General features: G+C 52.7%; 1 protein-coding gene across 1 annotated transcript; it reads right to left on the reverse strand.

The window, feature by feature from the left end:
• Positions 1–312: 312 nt before the first annotated feature.
• On the reverse strand, positions 313–8,204 carry LOC144734235 (thread biopolymer filament subunit alpha-like). The gene is made up of 10 exons (XM_078616359.1): positions 7,431–8,204; positions 6,688–6,899; positions 5,601–5,661; positions 4,705–4,800; positions 4,049–4,225; positions 3,470–3,595; positions 2,775–2,888; positions 2,019–2,125; positions 1,410–1,831; positions 313–589 (listed from the first exon to the last, which is right to left on the reverse strand). The coding sequence occupies exons 1-10, from the start codon at positions 8,115–8,117 to the stop codon at positions 564–566; spliced, it is 2,028 nt and encodes a 675-aa protein (XP_078472485.1). The 5' UTR covers positions 8,118–8,204; the 3' UTR covers positions 313–563.
• Positions 8,205–18,327: the final 10,123 nt, after the last annotated feature.

Consider the following 18,327-nt stretch of genomic DNA (forward strand, 5'->3'; position numbering starts at 1 on the left):
GAGTTTCTGCTCAAACAATATGACGGACCAAAGCATCAACAACAACAACCACAACAACAACAACAACATCAACATCAACCAAGCGATTAGTTCTCAGTTCCCAGCGACCAGAACTCAACCCGACGCCACCACGCGGAACACGTGAAGACTCAGCACGGACTTTTGGGGGGGGGGGGGGGGAATTGAACTGAACTTTCTGGTTGGTGAGTGGTGGTGAGTGAGTGTGGTTGGGGGGGGGGCAGTGGGGGAGTGGGGGGGGGGGCGAGGGGAGGGGGTAGCGATGTAATCAATTACACACTTTGCTCGTGCAAATCCCAACCGCGTGGCCAATTGTGTTGAGTAGCGGTTATGGTCCGGTTACCTCCAGTGCTAATCACGATAGAAGTGAAAATCATCATCATCGTTGATCATCGTCGTCATCGTTGATCATCGCCGTCATCATCTAAGGCTAAGCCGAGCCGCGAATCAGCCAGGAGTTGGCAGCGACCGGCAGGAGCCGGAGACATTGGAAGCGTGAGTTCGAACCAGGGTCGTGGAGAGGAGAGGCGAGCTGAGCGATGGACTCACATCCCGTAGCCCGAAGAGGACGCTGGAGAGAGAGAGAGAGACAGAGACAAGAACTTTGGTTTAACAACAAACAAAATGTGTGACCATGCACAATCTGCTGCTGGATGAGGTGTCCACCCGCACGCCATGCCGGTCATTCGTGCATGGCGGAGGGGGTTGTGGGGAGCATAGCGGCACAGTACAACAATGGATGTTGCTTCAATGCCCTCTTCCGATGAGTGGGGGTGATGGGGGATGGCGTGGGTGGTCTATATGAAGTACCAGTGCCAAAGATGTTAATTTTCTCGCCTGGTATACAGGAGGTCGTGGGTTCGACCCTCGACCATGAAGCCTGCTGCTGTATATTTGGGAATTTTGCGGTGTCTCCCCGCGGTCGGGTGGATTTTTCTCCGGGTCCTCCGAAGTGCATTCAGAGCATTTGGCTGCTATGCATTTGCACGTGACGATAAGCCACTTCGATGAGCTATCATTTGGTGATGGCCAAGTCGCTTTTGAAAAAAAAAGAGCTGGAATGCAGCTCAGTGGGCCATTACCTGGTAAAATAAAATGAAAGAAAAAAAATGTACAATAGAGGGGTTTTTTGGGTGGTTAAATCGCAAAAATATAAATGTGTCGTTAAACCCGCCACCACCCGACACAGCCAATTAGTAAGGTTTGTCACGTCAACAAAACGTGCAAATTCGCTACTAGTCCAGCGGCACCGCTGCGTTGGAGAGTAAACCCACAGCATTTACAATTCGAGTGCGACGCTTCGCCAGTAATTACAACGAGCATCACAAAGCAACCCACCCATCCCCTCTCCCCAAAACTAACAACAAACAATATCGAATCGTTTCAAGTACCGGAGAAGCGGGACCGTGCCCCGTACAAGCTGCTGCTGCCCCCGTAGCCTCTTGCCGTCGAGAAGCTGCCCATGGAAGAGGCCCCGTAACCGCCGGCCAGCCCGATGCCACCGCCAAGTCCGAGTCCCAGCCCGCTGCCCAGCCCGCTGCCCAGCCCGCTGCCCAGCCCGTATCCCCCCAGACCCAAGCCGCCAGCGCCGTAACTCAGGCCGGCACCGCCCAGACCCAAGCCGGCACCACCGTAGCCCAGACCCAAGCCGACACCGCCACCGTAACCCAGACCGGCACCGCCGCCGTAACCCAGGCCGGCACCGACCAGACCCAAGCCGGCACCACCGTAGCCCAGGCCGGCACCAACGCCGAAACCTCCGACGCCTCCTCCTCCCCGGGTGACGACGGTGATGCCGCCGCCGCTGCTCAGCCTGCGCGCGAGCAAAAAAGACACCGACGATGACCACGACGGTGATACAGCTCAATGCCAAACCATCGCAAAGCGACCGAGATAACAGCAGTAAGGGATCGCGACGGCCGTGGGGAAGGGAGGCCTTCGTCCGGCAGTGGCTCGATCGTGGCCGACGATGAATGTTTTGAAACGCTGAGCGTTCTCACCTGGCCTCCTCGCTGTCCAGAAGCTTCCTGTAGGCGGCGATTTCGATGTCCAGGGACATCTTGGTGGCCAGGAGGTCCTGGTATTCTTGTGCGTAGTGCGCGATGTCCTGTTGGGCACGGGTCCCGCGTTAGAGCCGGGGTTTGTGGGTCACCAACGCGTTCGGGTGTCGTGAGACTAAAGAACCCGTTACATTATAATAGTTTTTTTACCCTTCTATCTGGCAACAAAACTGACACCTTTTTTTTACAAGGAGTCATGTTTGCATAGACCACAATACCTACAGTCATAATGCAAACAAAAAACATAACTCTGATAATGAATGCACTGTCCTTGAAGTTGATTGGTCCACACCCGAGACAGCTTTCCTTAGAGCCTAGTCTCACATGGGTTAGACCAGATGACGCCAAAAGGCGTACAACTCAAAGACAATGCACCATCAGAGTATGAGAGCTCGGGGTAAGCATTTACACCATCGGGACCTCATTTGCCAGTAAAAAATATAATTGTTTTTTTACCCTTCTATCAGTTTTGTTGCCAGATAGAAGGGTAAAACATCTATTATATTTTTTTACTGGCAAATGAGGTTCCAATGGTGTAAATATACCCGTTACGTTCTTAGGGACTTCGTGGGGTTCATTGTGATGGCACGAGTCGCGTGGAGCCAGACGAAGTCACCTGTAGGTTCGTGAGTGTCTCGGTAGGGTTCAGTGTTGACGCGCGAGGCGGCTCGTGGAGCCAGACGAAGGCGCACTCACCTTGCGGACTTCGTCGAGCGAGGCTTTGAGCACGGTCACCTTGCTCTGCCACTGGTCCACCTCCGTGGTGCTGCTCACCTCCAGCTCCTTCACCTGCGACTCCAGCTTCACGTTCTGCACCGCGGGGAACGCGACAGCCGTGAGTTTAAAGTCAACGTTTTTAATGAATATTATTTATACACCAAAAGCATCAGCGTAATTATCATCATCATCATCAAATCCAGCCTGGTGGCTCAGCGGCAGAACGAGCGGCAAGTTCCAATCCAGATTGACCGGGGTTGACTCGACCCATCATCCCTCCCTCCGGGGGTCGATAAAGGTACCACTTTGTGAGAGAAGATCAACAGTGGTTGTGTTGTGCTTCAATCGCTCCCGCCACACGAACGTGGAATTGCCATTGCTTAGGAGATAGGGCACCAATACCTCAATGTTCATTCGAGCGGCAAATCGCGCGTCTCGCCCGCGATGACACGTGTTGCAGAATGACACGTAAGGCATTCACGAAAACACGGCGCAACAGCGTCGCGGAGAGAGGCGCGCAGCAGCAACATCATCTCTAGCGGTGTCTAGCGGTGGATTGTTGCATCGTGGAATCGTGAAGAGGTGGAGGCGGCGGTGGCGGCTTTGGAGAGACGTTTATCCAGCAGTGGATTGACCACGGCTGCTGCTGCTGCTGCTGATGATGTGCTCCTTACCACGCTACGGATGCGCTCGATCTCGCGGGTGATGGACTCCAACTGGAGCTTGTAGGTGCGCAGCTCCTCCCTCGACTGGGTCAGCACTTGCACGCTCGATTGAGACACTCCGCTCACCGCCGTGATCTGGCGGGGGTGGGGGGGGGTTAGGAGTGGGGGTGGTGACCCGGTCACTATGAGAAGTCAAAACGCGTGGCTTTCTCCTCCCATTGTTGGGTGAAACGGCCCCTGGACTTCTGTTTCATGGTCCACGGATGACTTTTAACAAAGGTGGACTCCGTCAAAGTCATCGTGGTGGTTATCGTCATCACCGCCGTTACCGTCATCACCACCATCACCATAATTGTCATCATCGTAATCATCACCTCTACGTTAATCAGATAATCATCAAATACATGTAATTCTTCAACAGCCTCCAATAGATTGATCATCATCATCATCATCAATTCAGCTGTCAGTTCATCGTCAGTGGCAGCAGCTGTCCCTACGCTAGCGCCGGGCAATGTCGAGCACGGCTCCTTGCGCAAGGTGAGCGACTTTGACAGAGCCCGGGTCGGGGTGCGAACCCCCCCAATCTACCTTCTGCTGCACGGCCGCAAACGCCTCCTCCTTGCTCTTGGCCGCCAGGAGCTCGTAGTGCGACTTGACCTCCTGCAGCGCCGTGGTGAGGTCCAGCGCCTGCGCCGAGTTGTCCACCGTGATGGACACGGCCGTGGTGGAGCCTCCGGCAAGCAGGGCCTGGATCTCGCGAGTTTTCTGTGGGTGGGCGAGGGGGGGGGGGCAGAGGAGGCGAGGGAAGGGAGGGATGGAGGCAGAGAGAGGGAAGAGAGGCGGAGAGGCGGAGGGGGGAGGGAGGAAGAGGGAAGGGAGGGATGGAGGCAGAGAGAGGGGAAAGGCGAAGGGGGGTAGGGGGGGAAGGGGGGGGCAGAGGCGGGAGAGGGGAAGGGAGGAAGGCAAAGGTGGGAGGGGGGGGGGGAGAGGCGGAGATCGGGGAGATGCAGCGAGGAAAGGGTGTGATGGAGGAAAAGAGAAACGAGGGAGGGCGGGTGAGTGATTGACCCAGGTGAGCTCGGGGTGTAATTGAGCTGTTGAGTGGACGAGTCGACTAGTTGGTGAGTGGCCGAGTTGAGTGGGCTGTAAGCACGATCGAGTGAATGGGCGAGTGAGCGAGTTGACGCGTCGAGGCGGGGTGAGTGCGCGGGTCCAGCGAGCGGGTGAGCGACAGCGCCACTCACCGCGGTGTAAAGCTGCTTGGTGAGCGTGATCTGATCCTCCAGGCCCGTGACCTTGGTCTGCAGGTCCACGATGCCCAGGTAGATCGAGTCAATATCCTGGCAGAGAGGAGTCACGCACGACCTGTCAAAGGCTATAGGAGGGATATTTGACTTTATCTTATCGCCTTCAGGTAACCTACTAATTTCACCGAATCACCCACCCTCTCCTCTTTCCTCTGTCTCCCACCCATCATCTCGTTCCCCCCCCCCCCCTCGCCTCTATCACTCAGCGCACGTTCAGGGTTTATCTTTGCATCGCAAAATCATCATCATCGGCATCATTCTCAACATTGTACAAGTTGATTTGAAGCTTTCGTGACTGCAGGAATCCATACTCGTTGGTTCTTTCGGTAAAGTCACCGAAAGAAGCAAAGACGACCGCTTGTGTTGTTTTATTCTTATACCTACGTGACTTTACCGAAAGAACCAAAGAGTATTGTACAAGTTGGCAGCGGTGCACAAGCACAGCGAACAATAACACCGATAAGCATCGGCACATTCGTCAATAACACTGTAGTCCTAAATAATACAATAGGTGACGTTTCGGGCTATAGCCTTTCTTCGTTGCATATGGAGAATAACAATCGCGTGAAACATCACCTATGAAATAATTTTCCTTTTTAACATTCGTTTTCTTTTCATCTATGTGTTCGTGACCAAACCATCCCGATGTAGCAGGACCCTCCTTAAAGCGTGTCCCGGGACTCAGTGAGGTCTTCCTGGACAAATAAAGGTCCACACATACGGGTTCACGAACATACTCCCCGTGCTTCCATCTCATGGACATCGCCTTGCAGCCCCGAGGGTTTTAGAATCTCGCATATCTCTGCGTGATCAGCCGACCGCATGCGAATTACCTCCTTGAGGTTGGTCCATTCGACCTCGAGAACTCGCGTCGTCTCAACCTCTTCCGTGTACCTGCATTCAAGACGAAGATCATCATCAGCAACAACATCATCATCATCATCATCAGTATCACCATCGTGGTCATCTGCACCACAATCTTAATCATCATCTTGTATACAATAGGCTGACAATTTTGGGGACATCAACAGCATTTTAGTTAGAAATGGACTGCTCCTGTCATAAGAACGTGGAATTGTCACATTGTTTTATAGACGTGTAGAATGTATACACTGGACCTGTCATAGGAATGTAACATGTCCACTCCATATCATCATGTAACACAGATAAGATACAAAGATCCCCCATGTAGCCTTCATCAGACTTGGGACGAGTGCTGTTAGCGAGAACCTGTTAGGGCCGGTACAAGACACGAGGGGGGGGGGGGTATGGCCAGTGCCACGCCGGGCCGCCTTTGTCTCCCCGAGTAGCGACGTTTACGTATTTGAGGCTGAGTCGACCTAGGCGATGCCCAGGACCGGTTGAGATAATCGTCACCGGTGTTGGGGGAGCGAACTCGGGTCAGCGACGGGGTTCGTCGCGTAGCGTAGCGCTAACCGCTGCGCCACCGTTCCCCACATTTACGGGGGGGGGGGGGGAGGGGGTCACCATTCTCTTCGTTCACAACAGCAATCGACGAAGACGACACCCCCCGTCTTAAATGTGCCGAGGATGGAGACAGTTGCGGACAATCGCGCGCTGACATCAGTGGGATTGCTTTGATTTGTTGGAGTGGAGAGGACAATTTGAGAAAGTTTTACTTTTCTAGATTTTTTTGGTGATTTAATTAACAAAACAAAAGGTTGGATTTGAACCCGCCAGCCCCACGACGCGCAGCCTCCGCGTGCTTCCCGCTCAGCCACCGAGCGGCGGTGACGTCACAATGGCTGCACGCGGCCAGCCAATTAAACTCGAGGCCACGCATTAACCCTAACGGCAGCGTGACGATTAATCCTGCTCCTGCTGCTACCAATAAAAAAAAACTCATCTACGCCTCGAGTTTCGTGGCTGGCTGCTGGCTGGGCTCCTCGTCGTCCTTACTTGGTGGTGTACTCCGAGATGATGGAGTTGTAGTGCTGGATCTCAGCCGTGAGGGCCGCCTTGGTCTGCTTGAGGAACTCGATCTGTGAGTTGTAGCTGGCCGTCACGGCGCTGATGACCACCGCGGGGCTACTGGGCCCGCTCGGGTCGTTGTTTGAGAACATGGAGATCTGCGCCTTCAGAATCGCGTTCTGCTGCTCCAGCAGACGCACCTGCACTCACACAAAGACAAAGATCCCCCACCCCGTGTAGCCTCACCGGACGTTTTGGGGCAAGTGCTGCTGTTCGCGAGTAGCGCCCACGAAGACCGGCGCGGTATACGAGGGGGTGATTGGCCTGCATGACGCCCGACCGCCTTTGTCTCCCCAGTGCGTATGTTTACACACACAGCACTGGGTATTGTTCATTTAAGGCTGGGTCGACCTTAGGGGAGGCCCAGGACCGATTCAAACATCCCTCACCGTTGTCGGTCGTGAGCGGGAATCAACTTCGAGTCGCCAGGTTTGTAGCGCTCACCTAAATCTACACGCAAGGCGAAGCTCCCCCGTATAGCCTTAACAGACTTATAGGGGCAAGTGCCGTTAGCGAGCACCTATTAAGATCGGCAACGGCGCACACGAGGGGAGGCGGTGGTGGTGAGTGGACAGCACCACGCCCGGCCGCCTTTGTCTCCCTCGTGGCGACGCTTGCCCGGCCGCACCGAGGCACGAAACCCGAGGCCGAGTCGACGGCTTCTCGCCCACCTTGTCAATGAAGGTGGCGAACTTGTTGTTCAAGCTCTGCATGTCCAGCTTCTCCTTGAGCCTCACGCCCTGCACGAAGTCGAGCGAGGGCAGGTTGGCCACGTCGATGGTGGGCAGGGAGGGCATGCTTGGCAGACCCCCGGCGCCAGATGGGTACAGGAACCCGGGGCTGACGCCATAGCCCCCGACCATGAACCCACGTCCACCCAGGTGCCGGCGAGGCGATACGAAACCGGCTCCCGGGCCGCCCAAACCCCCCACTCGACCCACCCCGCCAAGGCCGACTCCGTATCCACCTCCGAGGCTCCCCAGCCCCCTAAGATTCAACCCGGCGGCCATGGCCCCCCTCGAAGCGCCGCCTAATCCGAGACCCACACCGATCCCAAAACCAGCCCCCCTGAAGCCTCCGCCGAGAGCCCGCGCCATCCCTAGGCCGCCCCCCAAGCCGCCCCCCAGACCCAGGCCGCCCCCCAATCCCAGGCCGCCCCCCAGTCCCAGGCCGCCCCCCAGACCCAGGCCGCCCCCCAATCCCAGGCCGCCCCCCAGTCCCAGGCTGCTGCCCATCCCGAAGGATGACGCTGCTCCAAACCCTCTGGACACGCCGCTGCCCAGCACGCTGCTCAGCTGCCCGCCGTAGCTTCCGCCGTAGCGCACGGAAGCTCCCCGGATACGCATCTTTTCTGCCATTGCGGTCTGCGGTTGTCTCGACACGAAGGGGGGTTCGGAGGAGTCGGTCGGTGAGGAGGGTGAGGAAGAGTCGGAGTCGTGTGAGTGGCTGAGGTGGCTTTGCTCGCAGCTGCCTCTGGTCCTCCGAGCTGTTGATGCTGTGTGCTTCTGGTCACGTCTGCCCTGCTGTATTTATGGGGCTCGCCCCAGAAAGATGGAACGAAGCGTGGGGGTGGTGGGAGCTGGTGGGAGGATGAAGGGGGGGGCAGGTCTTGGCCGCGTCTGCTCAGCTCGAGATCGTCCTGGCGAGCGTCGCGCCCGACTCAGCGTTAATTCGCAATTCCTCGACTCAACGGCGCTCCTTGTTCAGCGCCGCGTTCAGCCAGAGGGGCCACGCAGCCCCTCGCCGCGTCGCCCGCGTGTCTCGACCCGATTCCTAAGCGACGTTCGCGATGCGAGCTATGCGCGCCCGTCCACCAAAGCCCTGAAACCGCGCGTCGTCGTCGTCCGCCAACAACGATGCTCAGAAGAGACTCGTGGGGGCGAGGGGGGGAGAGGATGGGGATGATTGTGGGGTGGACTCCAAAGTAACTCCGCTCAAGTGTCGTAACGTGGTCCATTGCGAAAGAGATTGTGTCCATGCAGCCCAAGCAGGTCTGTGGGGCCATATCGTGAAGCCGTAGGGACTTGTGGAGATATGTAGAGACCCATAGAGATTATGCATAGAGACTCGAAGAGATACAGGGCTGCACACAGCACCGAGACAGCTCCCGGGAGGGTGACCAACGATGTGTTCCTGCAAGTGGACAGGGGGCAGGCGAGCGTGCTTATCCTGATAGATCTCAGTGCTGCGTTTGACAACCATCGACTGGGAGACTCAGTGGGAATTTCTCGTTTTGCTTTACAGTGGTTTCACTCCTATTATGTTACAATTGATGGTTATACATCTCCAATTAGATCGGTTCAATGCGGTGTTGCACAGGGACCTGTACTTGCCCCCCAAACCCCCACTTTAGTCAATGTCTGTATGGCACCTCTGGGCATTTTGCTACGACATCGGGGCTTGTCATATCGCTGCTATGCCGATGACACGCAAATTCACGTCCGCATAGGCTCCGATTGGGTGAGTGCAGTCGCTTTGTCTGCATCGTTATCCCTTAGTGCAGGGGTCGGCAACCTACGGCTCCGGAGCCGCATGCGGCTCTTTACGGGCTGCTTCTTGACGATATGTACGTATGTACTCAGATGCATTGCGGCTCTTGAAATACTGAATTTTGTACCGAATTGGAAAGAAATGGCTCTTCTTGTTATTTTGGTTGCCGACCCCTGCCTTAGTGAGATCGTAGCTTCGGAAGAACGTTCTCTCATTAAATGCCGACAAAAAACGGAGTTCATATTCATTGGTTCGCCCTTACCAGGTTGTTTAAAAATCAGTTCACTGTGTGTGTCTGTAGATGGGTCACGCTGTCTGTCCATCGCAGGGGGTCACAAATCTTGGTGTCAAATTTGATCGGCCTTTGTCCTTTGAGGCTCCACATCATTGTCCGACTGCATCGAAGCCTGTCGCCCGATGATTTACAGAGAGCGGACCACGCGTTCGTGTCCTCCCAAACGTGACCATTGCAACGCAATTACTGATCGGGATGCCGGACTAAAGTGCTCGGTAGACTTCAAGCTCGTTCCGAATGCTGCTTGCTCGAATGCTTTAAACGGACTCCACTTCGTGAGCACATCACACCCATTCTCTTGTCCCTGCGTTGACTATCAATCAAATATCGAATTGATGATAAGGTCCCGTATTGACCTACAAGGCTGTCACGGGCTTAGCCCCACATTACAAGAACTGATCAACTTATATCCATCACCAGTGAGGTCCTTGAGATCCTCTGACTTCCTTCTGCTGAATGATAAGGTCCCGTATTGACCTAGTAAGCGGGGCTTTTGCCAGTGCAGCTCCAAGACTATGAAACGCGTTGGCCTCTAGATAATAAGCCAATCGTGATCTTAAGAGCTATTTAAATCTGCCCTGAAAACTCACCTCTTTAAAAGGGCCTTTCCCCAATAGTTTTGGTCGTTTAGCGCTGGCTCTGTATTATTTCCTGCTTTCGATATACGGCGCATTGGGATCCATGGATGAAACGCGCCTTACAAATGTAAATTTTTATCTGGACTCAAAGAGATGAATAGAGGGTCCTATAGACCCACAGAGATACATCGAGACCCATGGAGACGCATTAAAGACAAGCCACAGCAGTGCGATCGTGGCCATGCAACCCAAACCATGGACCATTTAGTAAACTCATAGAGACTCGTACAGACCATAGAGACCCAAAGTGATTAATAGGTACTCATAGAGATAAATAGAGACCTATATAAATGCATAGGGATGGGGGGGGGCGCCCCCCTCACTATTATGTATGTTTGGCACTTTTTAAAAAAGCTTGAACTTTCGGGACCGTTCAACTCGGCATGTTTCTATATCCACCTTCGGGGTGTCCTAAGTGGCTGAGTGAGTAGTTGAGCGAGTGGCTGAGCGAGTGGGTGAGCGAGTGAGTGGGCGGGTGAGTGAGCGGGTGAGTGAGCGGGTGAGTGAGCGGGTGTGTGAGCGGGTGTGTGAGCGGGTGTGTGAGCGGGTGAGTGAGCGGGTGAGTGGGCGTGTGAGTGGGTGTGTGAGTGTGTGAGTGGGTGGGTGGGTGAGTGAGTGGGTGAGTGTGTGAGTGGGTGGGTGAGTGAGTGGGTGAGTGGGTGTGTGAGTGGGTGAGTGAGTAGTTGAGCGAGTGGCTGAGCGAGTGGTTTATTGAGTGGATGAGTGAGTGGCTGAACGAGTGGCTGACTGAGGCGGTATAGTGAGTGGTTGATTTAATTGTCGAGTGAGTGGTTAAGCGAGTGGGTGAGTGAGTGGGTGAGTGAGTGGCTGAGCGAGTGGGTGGGTGAGTGGCTGAGCGAGTGGCTGACTGAGGCGGTATAGTGAGTGGTTGGTTGAATTGTCGAGTGAGTGGTTAAGCGAGTGGGTGAGTGAGTGGGTGAGTGAGTGGCTGAGCGAGTGGGTGGGTGAGTGGCTGAACGAGTGGGTGGGTGAGTGGCTGAGCGAGTGGGTGGGTGAGTGGCTGAACGAGTGGGTGAGTGGCTGAGCGAGTGGGTGGGTGAGTGGCTGAACGAGTGGGTGAGTGGCTGAACGAGTGGGTGAGTGGCTGAACGAGTGGGTGATTGGCTGAACGAGTGGGTGAGTGGCTGAACGAGTGGGTGAGTGGCTGAACGAGTGGGTGAGTGGCTGAACGAGTGGGTGAGTGGCTGAACGAGTGGGTGAGTGGCTGAACGAGTGGGTGAGTGGCTGAACGAGTGGGTGAGTGGCTGAACGAGTGGGTGAGTGGCTGAGCGAGTGGGTGGGTGGCTGAGCGAGTGGGTGGGTGAGTGGCTGAACGAGTGGGTGAGTGGCTGAACGAGTGGGTGAGTGGCTGAACGAGTGGGTGAGTGGCTGAACGAGTGGGTGAGTGGCTGAACGAGTGGGTGAGTGGCTGAACGAGTGGGTGAGTGGCTGAACGAGTGGGTGGGTGGCTGAACGAGTGGGTGAGTGGCTGAGTGAGTGAGTGGGTGGGTGAGTGGCTGAACGAGTGGGTGAGTGGCTGAGTGAGTGGGTGGGTGAGTGGCTGAGCGAGTGGGTGGGTGAGCGTGGTGTTGTAACCTGCGTTTAGTTGGGTGCAATGCAGCCGCCCCCACCCATCCCCCTTTTTCCCCCTCCAAATCATTTTCAATTCCACCGACGATTGGAATGTTGTCTTGGCTTGGAAGAGAAACAAAGACGTATTCAGGTGTGTGTGGATGAATGTCTGTGTGGGTCTTTGTGTGGTGGTGGGAGCGGTGGTGTAGCGGTTAGCACGTTGCGCTACGAACCCGGCCACCCGAGTTCGATTCCCGCTCACGGCCAACACCGGTGACGATTATCTGAATTGGTCGTGGGCCTCCCCTAGGTTGACTCAACCTTAAACGAGTACCTGGTGCGGTGTGTAAACATCGCCACTTTGGAGACAAAGACAGCCGGGCGTGGTGTTGGCCACCCACCCCCTCGTGTGCCGGGCCGGCCTTCATAGGTGCTCGCTAACAACACTTGCCTCAACAGTATTGTAAAGCTATACGGGGGATCTTTGTCTTTGTGGTGGTGTGTGTATGTTGGGGAGCGGTAGTGCAACGGTTAGCGCGCTGCGCTACGAACCCGGCCACCCGAGTTTACTTCCCGCTTACGGCCAACACCGGTGATGATTATCTGAATTGCTCATGTGCCTCCCCTAGGTCCACTCAACCTCAAATGAGAACCTGGTGCGGTGCGTAAACAAAGCCACTTGGGAGACAAAACCCGTCTCGGCCATCACAGGTGCCCGCTAACAGCACTTGCGCCAACAATCTGCCGAGGCTATCCGGGTGATTTTTGATATCCCTCTTTGCTTATCCACTGCACCATTTTAGAAGAGGCTCGCGCGTGATGCGCTCCGCGATTCGACATCATACACCGGATAGGCGCGTTGCGCTGCCTCCAATAATGCCGAGCCGTGTCGTCTACTCTTGCTGCGTGATGCAGAATTCGCATCATCATCATCACCGCCACCACCACCATCATCTCCCCGAGACGCCACGGTCACAGAGTTGCTCAAATTCTTCCGTGTCTGCCCTGACACGCTCACAAACATCGCTCACCTCCTTTCACCGCCAACTCAGCAGAACTATCAGACACAAAGTCATCCCCTTCACACCCCCCCTCTCTGCTTGCCCCTCCCCCCCGCGCCCCCCACCCCACCCCCCACCAGAACCCCCGTGGGGGTGCTGATTGCGAGTGCTTATTAAGTCAGGCACACGGATCACGGAACCTGGTGGTGGTGGCGGTGTGGACGGTACCGCGCCCGGCCGCCTTTGTCTCTCTCTCCCACTGTTGATGTGTGGACTGTATAATGGTGTATAATGTAGCGGGGCGGAGATGGATTTCTCGCTCGATATTTGCCGGAACGCCGCTGAAGCTGCGCTCGCTTGGAGCAGGGGATGTCGGCGTAAGGCACTACCACTAGACCAAAATAACACTAAGAATAAAAACATTTTTTGCTGAATTCGGTAAAAAAAAAGAGTTTCAATGCATCGTGGTGAATACGAGACGACGAAGTCATTGATAGATGACGTCACAAAGCGGTGCTCACAGAGCCCCACGTGGTTGCTGAGCCGCAGGCTGTCGACCCCTGCGCTAGAGTTATAAGGTACGCACGCTACGAACGATACAACTGCGTAAACAAGAGTCAACGTCGACAATTGCACTTGATTTGAAGCTTCCGTGGCTGCAGGAATCCATACTCATTGGGTTACCTTCGGTAAAGTCACGTGGGTATTAATTCTAGATTTGAAGCTTTCGTGACTGCAAGGATTCATATTCTTAGGTTTTTTTTCGGTAAAGTCACGTAGGTAAAAAATTAAAATTTATAAAAGTAAAATAAAAATACAATTAAAATCACGACGTTTCGGGGGCAACACAAGCTTCCGTCTTCAGGTGGAACCGTCACAGCACGATAGCTGTATCAAGAACCGTCACAGCACGATAGCTGTAACTTTATACAGCTATCGTGCTGTGACGGTTCCACCTGAAGATGGAAGCTTGTGTTGCCTCCGAAACGTCGTGATCTTTATTTTATTTTAATTTTACTTTTATTAATTTTACTTTTATTAATTTGAATTTTAACCTTTTACCTACGTGACTTTACCGATAAAACCTAAGAATATCACTTGGTATTTTATTTTATTTTATAGCTACGTGACTTTACCGAAAGAACCAACGAGTATAATTGCTGTACTATGCACTCCTACGCTGGACTGTCCGGCTTTCCATTCGTATTGTTTTACCAGCCGCGCCGGGAGATATAATCGAACCGGTGAAGCTTGGATAAGTTCCGGCTGAGTTGACCTAGAGGGCACGGGACAGACAATCGAACTTAGACAGACAGAGAGAATGTTGGAACGAACGCTGTTAGCGAGCACCTATTAAGGCTGTTACCGCGCACCCACGTGGTGGTGTGGTCAAAACAACGCCAGACCGCCTTTGTCTCCCCAGTGCTTTTGTTGATTACACATCGCACCAGGTATACTCATTTAAGGCTGAGTCGATGTAGTGGAGGCTCAGAGCAGGTTCAGATATCACACTCGCCACTGATGTTAGCCGTGGCCAGGACTCGAACTCAAGTGATGGGTTAGAAGCGCGGTGCACTAACCACTGCGCCACCACTCCTCGCACACGCACAACGACAAAGATCCCCCGTAAAGCCTTAACGGGCTGTTGGGGCAAGTGCTCGTGAGCGAGCAAACCACTGCAGGCCGCAGCGGGCACACGAGGGGGGGGGGGGGGGGGTGCGGTGGCCATCACAACGCCCGGCCGCCTTTGTCTCCCTAGTTCCGGGTGCTCATTCAAGGCTGAGTCGACTTCGAGAGAGCGCGGATGCTGAGAAGCAAATTCCTTCGGGGATTTCGTCAGATCTGACCCCAATGAGTCACGTGCAGTATTCTCACTCTCTCCCCATGGGCCGTGTCCGTCCTCGCAGACGCGGTTGCTCGTGGCATTCCATCTGTGCAGCTCTGTCCATAGCCGGAGGTTGACTTCTATATTTGGGGGGGGGGGGGGCAGGGGTTCGTTTTGTCCCCCAAAATTAGGAATTGCGGGTGCATATAATGAATGTATTAATTTTGAATCTTAATTGTAAACTACTGAAAATAAATCTATAAAGGTGTCCAGTTTGGGGGGGCGGGGGGGGGGGTGCATTGCCACCATGTGCCTCCCCCCCTGCCCCCCCTCAATCTCCACCCATTGCTCTGTCCACGATCTTCACTCTACAACGTCGCATCAGAATTTCTCTTCCCGGTCGCGTGTCCGCTCGCTCGCTCGCTCAAGCTGCTCTCTGCGCGAACTCAATTCGCCATCTTCCTCCGGGCATATCGCGGTTACCTCGAATGTCCCCGGTCGGTCTATACGCGCTCACGCACCGTCTCTCGTTTATCTCATCGCGCGCCCAGGAAATCTATACCGTGAGCCTTTCTCGAATTGTTTTTTTCATACATTCATCACGTTGTGCTAATTCAAGCAGTTGGCATTTTCCAACGCATTGGCCCACCCGTTCCGAATGACGTTGGGCGAACGTCTTTTGAACGTTCGCTGTGCAGCAGACCGGCGCGTATCTGTACGGTTAATTAACCCCCCCCCCCATCCTGGCAGCATTTACCAGGGCAGCCTGTTGGATTCGACACAGTGGAACATCTCTGCGACAAGTGGCGAACGGTCTAAGCGCTGGGTCCACGTCGTCATCGAGTCGGTGGCTAAGAGATGTTAACGACCTCGCCTGGTATGCAGGAGGTCGTGGGTTCGATCCCCGACCCTGACGCCTGCTGCTGTATATTTGAAGTCTTCGGGTGTCTCTCTTTGTCTCCGTGATTTCTCTCCGGGTCCTCTGGTTTTTTCCTTCCACGTTTTAGAATCAACATCACGCGTTTAGAGTATTCGGCTGCTATACATTTCTTACATGATTAGCCACTTCGTTGAGCTATTATTAGCTCAGTGGGCCTTATCTGGTAAGATAAAACAAATAATGTATACTTTGTAGACTATAAATAATGTTTAGTCTGTACTGGATAGCTTCACCTCTTCGCACGTGTGGAGGTTTCTCCAGTGCTACAGTTTTTATTCCGCAGGTAAACACTCAGGAATACAACAAAATCATTTCAATATTTGTTTTATTTTATGTAGCGATTTTTTTTTCAGAAGCGACCCGACTATCAAAAATGATAGCTTAACGAAGTGGCTTATCGCGTGGAAATGTATTGGAGTCAAATATTCTCAACGTGCGTTTTGAGTCGAAATGTGGAGGGGAAAACGGAGGACTCGGAGCGGGATTCGAACTCGGGTGGCCGGGTACGTGGCGCAGCGTGTACACACACACACGTGTACACACACACACGTGTACACACACACACGTGTACACACACACACGTGTACACACACACACGTGTACACACACACACGTGTACACACACACACGTGTACACACACACACGTGTACACACACACACGTGTACACACACACACGTGTACACACACACACGTGTACACACACACACGTGTACACACACACACGTGTACACACACACACGCACAACAACAACATTGGAGGCCCCAGGAGCGGGTTGGTTATCATTCACCACTGATCTTAGCCGTGGCCTGGAATGCACTCCCAGAAGGCCGTAGGTGGGAGGGTGGGGGAATGAACATGCATTACAGTTTATATATTTATATATGTGTTGCGTTTGTGGAGAGACAAACACGTGGTGACCGATCGTGAGCCTATCTGTATTTAATGGAATCGCCACATCTGTAGGAATTGAATCGTTGCGATGTACTAAATCATCCCATAAGCTCCCATACGCATTCCTGAAAGAAAAGAAACAGTGTGCCTTCTTGATGGGGAAATATATATAATTGGCGACGTTTCAGGTAATGGCCCTTTTTCAAAGCACATCATGTGTGTTTCTGGCAACGTTTCGTTATGTGCTCTGGAGAAGGGGTCATTGCCTGAAACGTCACCGATTATCACTGGTCAACACACTTTTTCTTGCATTAAGTATTCCAACGGTTTTAAGGTAATTTTGGGGTGCTGATTCCAAATCTGGCATCAGTTTTTGTCTATAACATCAGGTTTTTTAGATATCAAATATTGCATTTTCAATAAAAACTGCAGAAGAAAAATATTAAATAAATGTGGATATCTACATAAAATGATATTATAAACACACTATCCTAAAAATACAGCACCATATTTTAACACTAAAGCAGTCACTGACTCGCAACAACTTGCAATCATAAATGACTGAGTTAATTTCGCGTAAAATAAATGAAAATGGGGTATGCCGATAGCATAAAAATGAGATGTGATAGAGCAAATCTGAGATCAGATTTTGAATCAGCACCCTGAAAATAGTCTAAAACAGCTGCAAAAGTCCAGGCCAGAAAAAAGTTTTTTTTTTTTGACCAGTGTAATCTTCTTGGTTCTTTCGGTAAAGTCACGTAGAAGGGAAGTAATAAAATAATAAAAATAAAACATAATAAAAAACATAATAAAAAACATAATAATGTTTTATTTTTAATGTTTTATTTTAATTATTTTATTACTTCCCTTCTACGTGACTTTACCGAAAGAACCAAGAAGAACCAAGAAGATGAATCCCTGCAGTCACGAAAGCTTTAAATCGAGACCAGTGTAATATTATTCATGTTTAAGTCTGCAGCTTGATTGGCCATGTGTGGATGTTCAACAACTCGTGACGTCATCGAGGGCTTATCAGTAGATGGTGACGTAGCCAAAGCCATCATGGCCAGGGGCTGACGAGGTCAGAAGAGGAGGAGGAGGAGGAATTGGGAGACGATGGGGAAGAGGAGGAGAGCGAACGAGAGAAGAGAAGGAGCAAGGTCGGTGATTCATCTCCGCGCGGATGACGATGTTGTTGTTGTTGTTGATGATGTTGTTGATGATGATGTTGATGATGTTGTTGATGATCCATAATCGAGGTTTGTTTGGGTTAGATTGCGTAAATTTTATGGATGATATAGGTCGCGAAAGCCTACGTGTTAAACTGATGTTGATGATGTTGGGGATGAATCTCCTGCTGTCCGAACGCGTCTTACTTCAACAGCGCTCCCCTGGGTTTACAGCAGCAGAGATCATGGAGACACGAGAGAGGGGGGGGGCAGTTGAGTGAGGTGGGTGTCTGGGTAGAGAGTGTGAGTCGCCTCAAAGTGCACCTAGCCTGGCACAAGTGACGTCCTCGTAGCTCGAGTGAGAACTATGGTTTGTGTTCTATTGCGTGTTGGCGGTATGATGGCCCAAATCTGTCCAGGGCCTCGTGGTGGTCACAACGAGAGTTCGTGCCGTCTTGCTGTTTCCCCCTCCATTGAATGAGCGCAGACCACAGTGGGTTCACTAGAACAACAACAACAACCTTGTTTCCTCCCTTGAACATCGTAAATCTTCCCTTTAAAAAAGTCAAGATATCCTGAAGCAGAAGGTTAGTGCTGGATTACTGCAGTCACACTTGCAAATGTGATTTGTAACGTTGGTCATTGCCTGTGTAATTATATTATCGATAGTTCAATATTAATGCAATTTTTGCTGAGGGACTTCTGTGTGGTGTCATCTCGGTGTGGTCTGGGGCTGTTTTTTTG

This window comes from Lampetra planeri, chromosome 50 (assembly GCF_965212315.1).
Source record: "Lampetra planeri chromosome 50, kcLamPlan1.2.h2, whole genome shotgun sequence".
In the NCBI taxonomy this organism is placed as follows: domain Eukaryota; kingdom Metazoa; phylum Chordata; class Hyperoartia; order Petromyzontiformes; family Petromyzontidae; genus Lampetra; species Lampetra planeri.

Coding starts and splice junctions, on each gene's coding strand:
- LOC144734235 (XM_078616359.1), bottom strand. CDS start 8,117: ATGGCAGAAAAGATGCGTATCCGGGGAGCTTCCGTGCGCTACGGCGGA. Junction 6,900..7,430: donor TCGCCACCTTCATTGACAAG/GTGGGCGAGAAG, acceptor GTGTGAGTGCAG/GTGCGTCTGCTGGAGCAGCA. Junction 4,226..4,704: donor CCAAGCAGCTTTACACCGCG/GTGAGTGGCGCT, acceptor GCCCACCCACAG/AAAACTCGCGAGATCCAGGC.